This window comes from Lutjanus erythropterus, chromosome 11 (assembly GCF_056507025.1).
Source record: "Lutjanus erythropterus isolate fLutEry1 chromosome 11, fLutEry1.hap2, whole genome shotgun sequence".
In the NCBI taxonomy this organism is placed as follows: domain Eukaryota; kingdom Metazoa; phylum Chordata; class Actinopteri; order Lutjaniformes; family Lutjanidae; genus Lutjanus; species Lutjanus erythropterus.
This window is the reverse complement of record NC_139327.1, coordinates 29,459,597-29,474,754: the sequence shown is the minus strand read 5'-3', so window position 1 is coordinate 29,474,754 and position 15,158 is coordinate 29,459,597. Positions and strand designations below refer to the sequence as shown.

Below are 15,158 nucleotides of genomic sequence, written 5' to 3'. Positions count from 1 at the left end.
TAGGAAAATTGGCTGTTGCTGTTTTGTTAAGTCAAAAAAAAGACTATCATCATCTCATCATTGCCTCATGTCTCTCCTCTTGTGTCCCTCCTCTCTCCCAGGCTGCATATCCAGATACTCGGCAGGGAGCATTTACCACTACCCCTCATACCACCACCAGCACAACCCGGCACAGGTGGAGTGCTTCCAGAAGGATCTGAAGAGATACTTAACCAGGAAGATCGGCTTCGAGGCCGTCATGAGGATACGCTGCACGAAAGGTCTGTTGGCACACGAACTGGCTCTTTGTCAGAAAATTAAATGCTTTGTGCTTCATAATGCACCACATATTTTCTCTGGGAGACGGGTCTGGACTGCAGGCAGGTCAGTCTAGTACCTGAACTCTTTAACTAAGAAGCCACGCTGTTGTAGCACATGCAGAATGTGTCTTGGCATTTTCTCGCTGAAATAAGCAGGGACATCCCTGGAAAAAGACATCTGAATGGCAGCATATGCAGTTTTTTGCATATGCAGTTTTCCATGAACCTCACCTCCATCCTCGCTTGTCCCACCTTAATAGCCCTAAATGTATTAAAATATTCCTAATGTATATTTGACCTTTAAGACTCCTTTCAGTCATTCTGAAGAAAACATAATATGTCCAAAGTCTGTCTACGTCTTTGTTGTTCTTTCTGCTTATTTTTGCTGCTGTGTTATTGTTATATTGGTGTATTAATGCATATTGATTGATTTCATCTCTCTGTCTCTCCTCAGGTCTGTCCATCCACACGTTCCACGGAAACTTCTTTGTGCGCTCCACAGATCTGTTGTCCCTTCCGAACGTCAACCCAGACGCTGGCTTTGCTGTTCAAATGTCCATTGAAGAAAACCTGGACGACATGCAGGTCGTCTCCTTCCAGGCTGCGCTGCTTTACACATCCAGCAAAGGTAGACACACACACACACACAGACACACACACACACACACACACACACAAAAAGAGCCAAGGTTGTCTTGTTTATAAAAATTAAAATGATAAAATTAATAAAAGTGAAAATATTTATCGGTGTGTCTTTATAGAAAGAAAACATGTTTTTTTTTTCTGTAACAGGAGAGCGGAGGATCCGTGTCCACACCTTGTGTCTCCCTGTAGTCAATTCTCTGTCAGACATCTTTGCTGGAGCTGATGTTCAGGCCATCTCTGGACTCCTGGCTTGCATGGGTATGTACCACAATATCTAACACAGTTTTTTATAGATTCAGACATGTTTTAAATACTGTGCTTAAATAATAATTTGTGTGTGATGTTATTTCCACAAAAAACATAATTTACTGAGTTTCCCCCTTAAAAGTCTACAATCTGTGAATATTTATCAATTTCAGAGGTTTAACCACTGAACACAAAATGTCCTCTGCTTTACTGAACGGTCCATTCTTAGTGCCTGTGCTCTGTAGGTTTCAAGTTTACACATCATAATTGTTTCAAATATGTTTTATTGAGCCAAAGAAAGTTATATATACAGTATACTGCAGTGTCAGTATAGTGGCTGAGAGAGGGTGAAAGGACAGGTTGGTAAACAAGTTTCAGTTTTGTTTTGTTGTTTTTTTATCTGCGTTGTTGTACACAGAGCAGCATGAAACCATGAAACTATCCTTCAAACTCACCACAAATGTCTTTGCGCATCTTTTCACTGACCTAACAATCACCAATTCTGGTTTGGCTGAAATAAATCCTTAATTCATTTGTTGAGAAACAAGATGATCTTGTGTGATGCATAATGATTTGACTGAGAAGAAGTTTTAGTTATTTATCCTATGCAGCCCAAAGCCCACATGTCTGTTATAACTCTGTGTTTGAGTTTACCAGGTACAGCTGTTTCGATCTCTGTGTACTGTAACTTTAAGCAGGATTGCAAAGATGAAGTAAAAACATGCAGTAAAACATGAGTTTGATCTTTTCTATGAAGCGGCACTCTGAAATTATTTTTCATTGTTGCAGTAAATAGTCTTTTGATTGGCCAGATACTAAATCATCGCTGGGTTTTCATCCACTTTACTGTTATTAGCTCTGACAGATGGAGATGAGTGGCGACAGCTGTGGTTACCTAGCAACCATTGCATACTGAGCAGTCAGATCTGTCCCGGCTCATCTCACATCTTACAGAACAGACGCTGATATTTTGCTCTCTTCAGAATTTGGCACAGAAAAGCTCTGACACTGTCATTTGTGCCTCACTTCGACTGATAGCCCACAGCTGCTTTGAAATGCTCTTTAATGTTGACAAAATACTAAAGTCTTAAAGTTCATTTGAAATTAATAAAAACTAATATGTGCAGCTATTAACACCATATGTTGTAAAGGCCCAGTGTGTAAGATTTACCGGTTTAATAACACACAGGTTTCTTGGAGTTTTTTGCACACTTACGAGACTAAAATGATTAGTATCAGTGAGGTTCGGTGCTGTTTCTGCCTGAGTTTTGAAGGGATGCTATACCTTCTGCAAACCAACAGATGTCACTATCTTTGCTAAGTTTGAACCCTTGAAGCTTTGACTCTTTGAAAGAAAATCTCAACGCTTCGTAAGACTTCAATAGTGCTGTGTGAAACTCTACGTCAGTAAACGTAGTAAGTAGTAGTTGTGACTAAACCTAAACAAACTGTGACTGAAGACTGAAAAAAACTGAAAATACCTCCTCCTTGTACTGACGCTGTGGCTCTTTATACTATGTCACCTGACAGCTTAAAGCTTGTGCTGAATCAAGTGCTCATGTGTGAAAGAGTTCTCATATCTACGGTTACCATCTAGACATGACCAAAAGAAAAATGTTCTTTCATTTCATTTTTTTCCATTTATCTACGTGACTCAAGACCATGATCACATGGTATGTCAAAGAAACAACAACATGTAGCATGGCTAAAGGAACAAAGAGGAAGGTTAGGCCTTCACTAAGACAAAGTGCAAAGTTGAGAGACATGGGGGACATACATGCACACAAATATAATTTAAAAAAATAAAGACAAGAATAACACATGTGCAAAGAAGCAGCGTGTTATATGTACAAATAGAAACATATTTCTAAACTTGACTAATTGAATAAGGTACTATATGCCTGAATCATGCATTATAGATGTGTAAATGGCATTGTACATGTGTAGTGTAAGGGAAAGAGCTTCATGAAGCATCAAGGGGCATTTAAATATGGCAGTAGTGCAGAGAGAGCTGTATGAACTGTGCAAGAGGCATCAATATGGCAGTAGAGCACAAATATCGTCCTTTATGAAGTTCCAAGTAGGACGGATATGGCAGAGCAAAAAATAGTCATGCAGGGAGATGTTGATTCAACAAAGGAAGGACACTGATGTTCTGACTCTTGCCTCTGTCCGTCTCTGCAGCTGTGGACCGTTCGGTGACGGCTAGTCTGAGCGACGCCAGAGACGCAATGACCAACGCTGCCATTGACTCTCTGTCATCGTACCGGCAGTCTGTGTTGACCATCCAGCAGCCCGGCCTTCTGGCCCCGGCCTGCCTCAGACTCTTCCCCCTCTTCATCCTTGCCCTGCTCAAACAGGTTAACAGCGTAACTTCGTTAATTTCCTAAATTCAGAACAGTAAAATAAAACTATTTGACATTTACTCCGAGCATGTTGTGTTTTAAACCGCACTATTGAGCTTTTACTGATCCACTTTTATGTGTTTGCGTGTGCTCCGTGCAGAAATCCTTCAGGACGGGCACCAGCACCAGACTGGATGACCGAGTGTTTGCCATGTGTCAGCTGAAGTACCAGCCGCTGGCCTACGCCATGCTGATGATCCACCCTGCTCTATACCGTATTGATGATCTGACTGATGAGGTGAGGAGGAGGAAACTTCACCTCAGCGCCTTCACATCTCAGCTACTGGAGACAGATTTCAGAAAATAGTGACCCTGGTTATAGTTTCCTTGAAGAGGCAAAAGGAACATCATTAATGTCCTTAACAGCTAAAACTCTAAAATCTAGGTGCTTTCTTTTTGGCAGTGGGCTGAACCGGAACAGTCATCCCAGTGTTTTCCACAGTTATTTGAAGTGTCTCCCTGCTCCTGAGTAATCTTCTCTTTTCTTCTGTTTTCCTGCCTCCTCAGGGAGCTTTGAACATCAATGAGCGGACCATCCCTCAGCCCAGACTGCTGCAGCTGTCTGTGGAGAAGCTCAGCAGGGAGGCAGCTTTCCTCATGGATGCTGGAACGGTACGGTGCTTTTAGAAATCATAACAGAAACACAAAGCTGATGTCTGAAACCTGAGGAAAAATGAGACACAACATTTTTGTCAAGCCCAAAAATGCTTTGGATTCAATAGCTGTGGGTTATAAAATGTTAACAGAGCGGTAATAATCGCACAGTAGGGAAGAGAATAAAAACCCATGCGGTGTACATTTTCTTTACAATTACATTTTGGGCTGTTAAAGGAACTGTTGGTATCAAAACCAGGATTCACCATTACTGTTGTTATTCAGTTGCCCAGTCAGGCAATTTGTTCTGTCAGTCGAAAACCCAAAGATATTCAGTTTAATATGATTTAAAAAAGAAGAGGGGCATTTTAATCGTTTCCGTGTTTAACAGATCAGCATGTTTATCCAAAAAGTTGCAGTAGGAGATTATCAGACTCGAAATCCTAAAAGTCCCAAATATTTAGATTTCCAAATGTAAATATCAGTTGATCACGTACCTTTGCTTTCCCAATAACAATACACAGGATGAGCTGATACTGAGCCTCTCTCTGCCATCCACACACCATCTGGTTGTTGGATTACAAACCTTTGTAACATTTGAGCTCCTTCAGCTGTGGGCTGAACGGTGAAAAAAAACAATGTAGTTCACCATGTCAGGACAGGAAGTAGAAGGTACTGATCTTCATCACCTGTTTACTGAGTTAAACTATCGCACCCTTTCCTGCTAACTAAGTCCTCCTTTTCTAAGTTTTTCAACTTTCAGATGTTTTCCTGAACATTTCCTTGGTTTAGACATCCAAAAATCTTAAATTGCATTTTCATTGTGTAAGCCATTCTGTTGGTTAGATTCCAGTACCTTCGAAATGGCCACACATCCGGGTTACTAACCGAACCGTGACGTCAGTGCAAAAACCACAGAAACAAACCAAACAAAGCTTGGGGTCAGGGGAAAAAAAGATTCAGCAGCTGCTAGTTTCTTATCTTCTTCATACATCTTGTGTTTTTTCCTGAATAATCAGTGAACAGAAAAAGAAACATGTTGCTGGCTTTTTCGGTGCTTCACTTTTTTGTTTGTTTAATTTTGTAGACTAGTTTGCAGACCATTTAGTAAAGTTTTCCAATTTGTGAGTTTAGTTTTTAGATACATTTTCAACATACATGAATATAACCATGATTATAACCGTGTAGCATCAGACATGAGTTTAAGCGTTAAATATTTGTCAGAAAACACAAATTTTACTGTGGATCCACTTTAATAACCCCAGGACTCACTGCACTTAAAACATCAACATCACAGTAGTAATGATGGAAGTGTGCAGTTGTTTCTAGTGATCGCTCTCAGTACTACCTGTTTATTTGTAATAATATTTAATATATGCCTTATTCTGTTCCAATAGGTGATGTATCTGTGGATTGGACGAAACTGCAACCCCAACTTCCTCACACAAGTCCTGGGAGTTCCCAACTACGCTGCTGTGCCTGATAATCTGGTAGGAAACCTCATGATGCAGCAGTTTCCTGTTTCCACCTGCTGTGGTCATTTTTCGCTCCTCCTCTTCGCCCCAAAGCTGTATCTGTCCACCAGGAGTTTATAACAAATGGTCTTGAGGATGGCAGTTAATTCACATACAGTCAACTTTAGTGTCACCCTTTACATCCTCTTCCCTGATGATGAAAACGTGACCGTCGCTCTCTCCTCCCACAGTATCTGCTCCCAGAGCTGGACACTGCCGAGTCACAGAGAACCAGAGCTTTCATTGGCTGGCTGAGGGATCAGAGGCCGTTCTTCCCCTCCCTGCATGTCATCAGGTGGGCAACAGACAACATGTAAACGTACAAGACGGTAAAGAGTCAAGTAGCGAGAGTGAAGAACATTAAAACCAGCCAGTGGCTGCTGGTGGGTTTTAATTGTGGATGGTGTCAGTCTGCTGACATTTTAAATGAATAGTTTGGATTATTTGAAGTGGAGTTTAAAAAGGTAATTATAGATAGTCGGTGTATTATCTACAGTAAATGGCAGTCAGGGAAGCAGCAGGAGTACCGGTGTAGGAAGCAAATAAAGCACTGCTGTGGATGGCTCACCTGAACAAGCAATACCAGTTTAATTTTACACTTTATCTATAATGTTCTCACCACTTTACCTTTTCATCAGACAGACAAAAACAATTATATTAGCCAAATATCACTCTCTCCAAACCAACCAAACTCCACAGGCAAAAAAGATAGTTTTGCCTCACAGAAAACAGGAGTTGCTGGTATACCGCTGCCTCAAACTTTTCGTTTGTTTGTATTTTTGTGTCTTTTGGTGAATCTGAACTAACCTTTTAAGACACCAAAGCCACACAATAATAAAAACAAACTAACTGATCAAGGCAGCGGTAGACCAGCAACTCCTGTTTTCTGTGACAGTATTTTTGTTGGTGACCTTTGAGCAATGCCATTTAGTGTCACTGTATTGGAGAGAAGGCTGACGCCTCTATGGCTGATATCTCCAGAACTCTGGAACTAAAACCAAAAAAATCTAGAAGGATAAACAGCACTACGGGCCAGAGGAAAATATGTACTTTTGATTTAGGCGTGAACTGTCTCTTTTAAGGTTAATAATGTAATCCAAAGAGTTTTTCAGAGTTTTCATAATGAAAGAAAACTCTTGAATTTCCCTTTGTCAGCACTTTGAAATGAAAGAGCAACTGAGCAACTACAGCTGACGTCTCTTGACCGGTTTTTATTTTCTCTCTCAGGGACGAGAGCCAGCGGAAAGCCAGCTTTATGCAGAACATGATCGAGGACCGAACAGAGTCGGCCCTGTCGTACTACGAGTTCCTGCTTCACCTCCAACAGCAAATCTCCAAATAATCTTCAGTGGGACTGTGCAGACGAGGAAACACTGAAGTGAGGATGTGGAACTGTGTGTGTGTGTGTGTGTGTGTGTGTGTGTGTGTGTGTGTGTGTGTGTGTGTGTGTGTGTGTGTGTGTGTGTGTGTGTGTGTGTGTGTCTGTGTCTGTATGCGTGTGTGAAGCAGACTGAAGGAATCTCCAGCTGTGGTGCGCCATCTCTCTGAGGAAAAAGCTCCTGAGCTGAACTGACGTGAAGTGTCACTCAAATCAAACTACGTGATGCAAGGACTGTGCGAGGACGGAGAGTGACAGAATTGATTCTGATGCTTATTTGACACTTTTTTTTACCCAGCTGAAGCAACACATTGGAAGAAAACAAAAAAAAAAGGAAAGAAATCCACAATGATGATGATGGTGATTGTGATTGTGTATGTCAATGATTGAATGAATCAGTGTTTATTCTCATAGAACAATGCTATCTTACCGAGGTATCGTTCAGATACAGTCCAGGCAAACGGATGTGTGAAGTGTTTTTTGTTCAAAAAGCACAGTCGTCTTTACTAAAACAAGTCAAACGTATGTATGTATGTATGCTTAAAGACTAGGTTTATGAGGATGTTTAGTGTGTTTGCGCTCAAAGACTGTTATCGGGTATCACCGGGAGTGTTTGTACGCAGAACACCTGAGCTCTAGCAACACTCTTAACATCGAACCCGAAGGACAGAACGTGTGCTTTTTATTTCCCCGTCATTATAATTGTGTGTCGAACAAATCTGTAGACTCTGTCGTAAAAAGGCAGACATGTTAAAGGTGTTTGAAGGCGGATCGACCTCGCTGTCACCTCTGCCTTGAATGTGTGGACTCGGCAGTGGAAAGTCGTTTTCTTTGGTCTGATCTGTCCTTCAGAAACTCTCTGTCATCTTTTCTGTCTCTGGACATCCAGAACACCTCTGGCAACATCGCTGTTCTGTTTGTTTATTTCTTCTTTTTTTTTTCTGATAATCTAATAATTTATGAGACTCCCAATCTGATTAAATTCTATAATTGCCTTGTATGGGAACTCACTTTTTATTATTAAACCTCTGTTCAAATACAGACTCTATATATGAAATATTTTAATATAATAGGATATGGGAAATTCTTTAACACAGACATAACAAAGCCATTGTGATCTTTTACTCATGCTTATTGATACTTGTATATTGAAAAGACTGCATTATATAAAGGTGAAGAAATGCTGATGATTTTAGTATAAACATCAAGGTGAAATGACGCTAAGAGAATAAAATGTTTGGGACTTTTTAAATGTAGTTCTGTGTTTTGGTGGGTGAACAGTGTTTATTCAGTGAAGATGAAGACTACAAAACAGAATATGGACCAATACAGTCAATTTTTCTCCTGACTGAGGGTGAATTGAAGTTATTGATTTGGTCTGATTTCATATGGTTTGTAATTATGTATTATATAAACAAAACAAATGTATTTAGGAAAAGACAAATATGTTTTGGTCTTCATGCACAGAATTGTTTCATAAAAAAAATGATGAAAATAAAAAAAATAGCCTGTGTTTGTACAGAGTAAATTGAAGAAATGTGAACTCAAGTCACATGACTTGGACTTGGGTCATGAATCAAACAGACTTGATTTAAAAAGATTTGCAGCTTTACACTAAATTACACTAAAAAACAGAAAAGGCAACGCTTTTGTTTTTGCTTCCATCTTTCATGACTTGAAGTAAAAAATGTCTTCCACTATGCAAAAACAAGTAAGTAAGTCTTAAGGTTAGAAAAGTGGGAGCAAAATCATAAGTGTTTTTGTTGAGTCTGTTTAATCTTAGCATTTCAGGAAAACCGCTTCCCAGAGAGTCAGAATCAAGTCTTCTATTGGACCATGGTAGTGTAGCTTAAACACTTAATTGTCAATGTGTGCTATATTGTCCAAGAAAGTTGAGAGTTCTCCTTTTTGCAGAGCTTTGCAAGCAGTGCCTACATGTACCAGGATGCATTGCATGCAAGCTTTGGATGCCCGCATCCATGTTATCATGTATCACCTCGTTATTACTTTGTTGGCCAATGCACTATGCATTGGCCAACAAAGTAATAGCATCTGAGTCAATATAACAGCACTGAGGAATGTGTTGTTTCAGTTGACTACATTTACCATCAACACATCAACGGTGCCAAATTTGTCTTCAGAGCTTCAAAGATTGATGAGCCACATCATTACGTTACACTTAAGCATGTAATCGTGGTTGTAAGTGCTCCACAAATTAGGTTTTAAATTAGGTTTGTCTTTTTTTACATTTATTAACACAGGTTCCTCAACAATAAGACTGGGTTGCACCAACAGAGCTAAATTTAATCCAGTGGTTCCCAAACTGGGAGGAGAAGAGTCTCTACAGGGGTGGTGTGTGGATGACCTGGGGAAATATCCAGTGAGAAAAACAAAGTGAATCAAAGTTAAATAAATATGATTTATGTATGTCTGTCACTAAAATTCAGTTTTGATCCTTTTGTAATCAGTTGCTTTGCTGGTTATTATTAATGACTGATAATTGTGGGATGGGAGCAGGAAGTTTCGAAGGGGGCCAGAAAAAGTGTGGGAACCACTGATAAAATCAACTTTCTGCTGCCCTGTATTTCTCAAAACACTGCATTGTTTGCTAGCTAACTAAAAAAGTAAAAACTGATGTAGTGCTTGCTAGCTACCTAAACATTACATTGTTTTTTACTCTAGGTTAAAAGTATAAAACTAAAATGAGGTTTAAAGAGAGTTTTAAATTAAATCTTCCTTAACTTTAAGCTAGTTTAAGTTTAGTGCATCATAGTTGAAACTTAAAGCATAACTTAATTAGATTTAAAAATGAATACTTGTTGGTGTGACCCTGCCATCTGACACAAGTACATTAATAATATTGGTATAGAAAAATGAGCAGCTCATAAAACAAGTTGTACACACTTTCACATTAACCCCTGTTGGGGAAATTCTCTGCTACTGGTGAATAACAACAAGGTTTTTATTTTCTTTGCAAAGAAAAGGTCAATCAGCATACTAACGGTCAGAGTGAAGAAAGACCCCGAACATGGGGGGACCTGAACATTTGTGCCTGAAGAACGCCCCCCCTAAGGTGTGTTTCACACCCTTTTGTCTGCCGCAGGTAACGGCACCGTACTCAGAGTGTTTTCACACTCTTTGTCAGGTACCGACTCCCTAGGGTGTGTTTCACATAAGGGGCATTCTGCAGGGTTTTGTATTCAGATGCTCCCATCATTAAGAGGTCTACACATGATAATTTAAAACATAATAGGACCTATCTTGGTGTACTCAAAGGGAGGTGGGGAATCTCAAGCAGTTTCAGCACCAAGAAATAAAAAATTGAAATTACAATTACACCCCAAATTATCCAAACTTTTACAACATGTTCATTTTGGTATAGGAGACCACCTGTCTGAGCCAGAGTTGCAGCCATGAGGTTATTTTCCATTCAGTTAACTGTATGTAAATTCACCGCCTCAAGTTTTTGGATCTATTTCTTCAAGGTTGGTGGGTGAGATTTAAACCATTTTATTGTAATCATTTTATGGGCTATTAAAACAAGAGCTCTGAGCATATATAGTTTGGTTTTTTTTCCTCAAACCCCTTAGAGATATATTACCAAGAAGCAACTGAAGTGGTTCAAATGGTCTGTCTACTTTCTAATTTCTCCTATTTCCCTTTTCCCACTAGACTTGTAATTTAGGACAATAAAAAAAAATGTGGGAATGGTCTCCTATCAAACCATGTCCTTTTTAACTGACAGGGTTAGATTTATTGCCATAGTTGGAAAATGGTTTCAAAAAATATCATTCTGATCTTTCAACCAAATTCTTTCCTAGTTGGGCTACTGAAGCATTTATGCCAAAACATCTCAGACCTCCTCCACTCCTCATTTTCAACGATGATTAGATTAGAAAATTCATCATCATTTATCACGGACAATCTTAAATCAGTTACACTCATTTTACGTTGGTTTGGCTAAAAACTTCAGTGATGTCCACGTCTCTGTCATCATAGGACAGTGTCAGACAGACTTCATCATGTTTAAATCTGCTGTATGGAGTTTTATTGTTTAATGTGCAGTTTTCATGTTAGAATAAACGGCAGCATTAAGACTTCTTCTTCTGCTTTATTTGCAGCAACAGTGTTGCTTTTTGCCGTAATGTATTTTGTATATTTTCCACAGCTCATAATTATAACAGCTTGATCATTTTGCTTTAAGTAAGTGGCTCGCGATCGCTTCATTTCATGCGGAAGAAGAGTCAAAGAGTCTGAAGACGAAAGCCTGGATTAACAAAGCGAGTTGATAACCACCGTCGTGATAAAACGTTATATCTGATTGCAGTTTTAGGCTTTGTCGATCCAGATCATGCAGAGAAAGCCTGACTGTGTTGAGCTTCCTTCGTAGTTCAGTACCTCTGGATTAGCCGGTAGCCGGGCTCGGCAGCGCTCGCCAGCCCTTCGGAAGTCCTCGGGAGTGTGACCAATCACAGCGGAGTGCGCTCGACGGGAGGCGTACCTGGAGGAGGGCCGGGGGGTGGAGTAAAGTACACAACCCTTTTTAGCGGGATGCAGAAAATACAAGGAGGCGATACAACGAGAGACACAGAGTCCTGAAGATCTGGGAGAGGAGAAATGGCGCAGCGACTGATTCAGCTGGATCGTAAAAAACTGAGCTGTTCAATCTGTCTGGATCTTCTGAAGGATCCGGTGACTATTCCCTGTGGACACAGCTACTGCATGAGCTGCATTAAAGACTGCTGGGATGCAGAGAGTGAGAGGAAAACACACAGCTGCCCTCAGTGCAGGCAGAGTTTCACACCGAGGCCTGTCCTGGTGAAGAACACCATGTTTGCAGAGTTGGTGGAGGAACTGAAGAAAGGGGGACTTCAAGCTGCTTCACCTGATCATTTCTATGCTGGACCTGGAGACGTGGCCTGTGATTACTGCACTGGGAGGAAGCTGAAAGCCCTCAAGTCCTGTCTGGTGTGTATGGCCTCTTACTGTGAGCAGCACCTCCAGCCTCACTATGATGTCGCTCTATTAAAGAAACACACATTGGTTAAAGCCACTTCAAAGCTTCAGGAGAACATCTGCTCTCGCCACGAGGAGGTGATGAAGATTTTCTGTCGCACTGATCAGAAAGCCATCTGTTATCTCTGCTCCATGGAAGATCATAAAGGCCACGACACAGTGTCTGCTGCAGCAGAAAGGGCTGAGAGGCAGAAAGAGGTCAAGGTGAGTCGCCAAAACATCCGACAGAGAGTCCAGGACAGACAGAAAGATGTCAGGATGCTTCAGCAGAGGGAGGAGGCCATCAATCATTCTGCTGATGAAGCTGTGAAGGACAGTGAGAAGATCTTCATTGAGATGATCCGTCTGATTGAACGGAGAAGCTTTAAAGTGAAGCAGGAGATCAGATCCAAGCAGAAAACTGAAGTCAGTCAAGCTGAAGAGCTGAAAGAGAAGCTGCAGGAGGAGATAACTGAGCTGCAGAGGAAAGACACTGAGTTGGACCAGCTCGAACACACAGATGATCACCTCCATTTCCTGAACATCTACCCCTCTGTGTCACGTCTGAGTGAATCTAAAGACTTACCTCTCCATCCTCTGCACTCTTTTGAGGATGTGACAGCTGCTGTGTCAGAGGCCAGAGATAAAGTGCAGGCTGTTCTGAGTGAGGGGGAGTGGGCAAAGATCTCATCGGTGGTGACTGGAGTGGATGTTTTACCAGCAGAGCCCAGAACCAGAGCTGAATTTCTGAAATATTCTCATCAAATCACACTGGATCCAAATACAGCATACGATTGTTTGGCATTGTCTAACAGGAACAGAAAAGCAACATTAACGTCAAAGGTACAGTCATATTTGAATCACCCAGACAGATTTGAGCACTTGTGGCAGGTCATGAGTACAGAGGGTCTGACTGGACGTTATTACTGGGAAGTGGAGTGGAGTGGGATGGTTGATGTAGCAGTCACATACAAGAATATTATCAGAAAAGGGAACAGAGAAGAAAGTGGATTTGGATGTAATGATAAATCATGGGCATTAGTGTGTCACAGTCAGTATTATGATTTCAGACATAACGGTGTTTCTACTTTCATCCGAAGCCCTCGGACCTCCAGAGTAGGAGTTTATCTGGACCACAGGGCAGGTACTCTGTCTTACTACAGCATCTCTGAAACCATGACTCTCCTCCACAGAGTCCAGACCACGTTCACTCAGCCCCTCTATCCTGGAGTTCGGGTTCCAAACTCTTATGGAGACAGTGCAGAGTTTTGTGAGCTCAAGTAGACAGGAGTTTAAGAGTGAATCATCTGTGTTGCTGCACAGTATATTGACATGTGTCTACAGTGTATATGATGAGGTGTGTCTGCACTGCAGAGGTCAAACACAGTGGGTGGGACTGAGATGTGTTTTCTTGGATTTCATGTTGTTTCGTTTTGTTGATTTTAATGAGAAGCTGAAATGAAAAGGAAACATTTTCTCCTTTAAATGACCTTGTTTGTTGAATTTAGATTCTCATGTTATATTTAGGAAAGACATTTTCATTATATACTGTACATGAAAAATGTTACACAAATTATCTGATGTAAAATAAATTTTGGTTCCCACTTTAAACTGAATTTTGTTATTCTTATGTCTGAAATGTGTATGCATGTATGTAAAATGTATAAATCTTTTTGGACTTTGAGCATTTGCTGAATTGATATAAGGTTAAAAAAAAATTTGAACATGATTTGTATAATGTTAGCATTTCAGGAAAACATTAGCTTCCCAGAGAGTCAGAATCAAGTCTTCTAATGGACCGTGGTAGTGTAACTTAAACACTTATTGGCAATGTGTGCTATATTGTCTAAGAAAATGGAGAGTTCTCCTTTTTGCAGAGCTTTGCCAGCAGTGCCTACATGTACCAGGATGCATTGCATGCAAGCTTCGGATGCCCGCATCCATGTTATCATGTATCACCACGTTATTACTTTGTTACATTGTTTTTTTACTCTAGGTTAAAAGTAAAAACTAAAATGAGGTTTAAAGAGAGATTTAAATTAAATCTTCCTTAATTTTAAGCTAGTTAAAGTTTAGTGCATCATAATTGAAAGTTAAACCATAACTTAATCAGATTTAAAGATGAATCCTTGTTGGTGCGACCCTGCCATCTGACACAAGTACATTAATAATATTAGTATAGAAAAATGAGCAGCTCATAAAACAAGTTGTACACACTTTCACATTAACCCCTGTTGGGGAAATTCTCTGCTACTGGTGAATAATGGAATAGTGACTTCTGCTGGCCAACAAGGTTTTAATTTTCTTTGCAAAGAAAAGGTCAATCAGCATACTAACGGTCAGAGTGAAGAAAGACCCCGGACATGGGGAGACCTGAACATTTGTGCCTGAAGAACGCCCCCCCTAAGGTGTGTTTCACACCCTTTTGTCTGCCGCAGGTAACGGCACCGTACTCAGAGTGTTTTCACACTCTTTTGTCAGGTACCGACTCCCTAGGGTGTGTTTCACATAAGGGGCATTCTGCAGGGTTTTGTATTCAGATGCTCCATTGTTAAGAGGTCTACACATGATAATTTAAAACATAATAGGACCTATCTTGGTGTACTCAAAGGGAGGTGGGGAATCTCAAGCAGTTTCAGCACCAAGAAACAAGAAATTGAAATTACAATTACACCCCAAATTATCCAAACTTTTACAACATGTTCATTTTGGTATAGGAGACCACCTGTCTGACTAAATGTCTATCCAGAGTTGCAGCCATGAGGTTATTTTCCATTCAGTTAACTGTATGTAAATTCCCCGCCTCAAGTTTTTGGATCTATTTCTTCAAGGTTGGTGGGTGAGATTTAAACCATTTTATTGTAATCATTTTATGGGCTATTACCAGTTTATTGTAATCATTTTAGTGGCTATTAAAACAAGAGCTCTGAGCATATATAGTTTGGTTTTTTTTCCTCAAACCCCTTAGAGATATATTACCAAGAAGCAACTGAAGTGGTTCAAATGGTCTGTCTACTTTCTAATTTCTCCTATTTCCCTTTTCCCACTAGACTTGTAATTTAGGACAATCAAAAAAAAAGGT

General features: G+C 40.3%; 2 protein-coding genes across 3 annotated transcripts in view; both read left to right on the top strand.

Moving 5' to 3' along the window:
* Positions 1 to 8,333, top strand: part of LOC146319312 (protein transport protein Sec24A-like) — a 30,843-nt gene extending 22,510 nt beyond the window's left edge. For both annotated transcript variants that reach the window (XM_084729919.1, XM_084729920.1), the window contains 9 exons: positions 102 to 260; positions 754 to 927; positions 1,092 to 1,202; positions 3,375 to 3,550; positions 3,696 to 3,833; positions 4,103 to 4,207; positions 5,587 to 5,679; positions 5,895 to 5,998; positions 6,931 to 8,333. In XM_084729919.1, the coding sequence (XP_084586045.1) occupies positions 102 to 260; positions 754 to 927; positions 1,092 to 1,202; positions 3,375 to 3,550; positions 3,696 to 3,833; positions 4,103 to 4,207; positions 5,587 to 5,679; positions 5,895 to 5,998; positions 6,931 to 7,045 (1,175 nt within the window). In that variant the 3' untranslated portion in view covers positions 7,046 to 8,333. The remainder of the gene's footprint in view (positions 1 to 101; positions 261 to 753; positions 928 to 1,091; positions 1,203 to 3,374; positions 3,551 to 3,695; positions 3,834 to 4,102; positions 4,208 to 5,586; positions 5,680 to 5,894; positions 5,999 to 6,930) is intronic.
* Positions 8,334 to 11,698: 3,365 nt separating this feature from the next.
* Positions 11,699 to 13,687, top strand: LOC146319311 (E3 ubiquitin/ISG15 ligase TRIM25-like). The gene has a single exon (XM_084729918.1). The coding sequence runs from the start codon at positions 11,699 to 11,701 to the stop codon at positions 13,358 to 13,360; it is 1,662 nt and encodes a 553-aa protein (XP_084586044.1). The 3' UTR covers positions 13,361 to 13,687.
* The last annotated feature ends 1,471 nt before the right edge of the window (positions 13,688 to 15,158 follow it).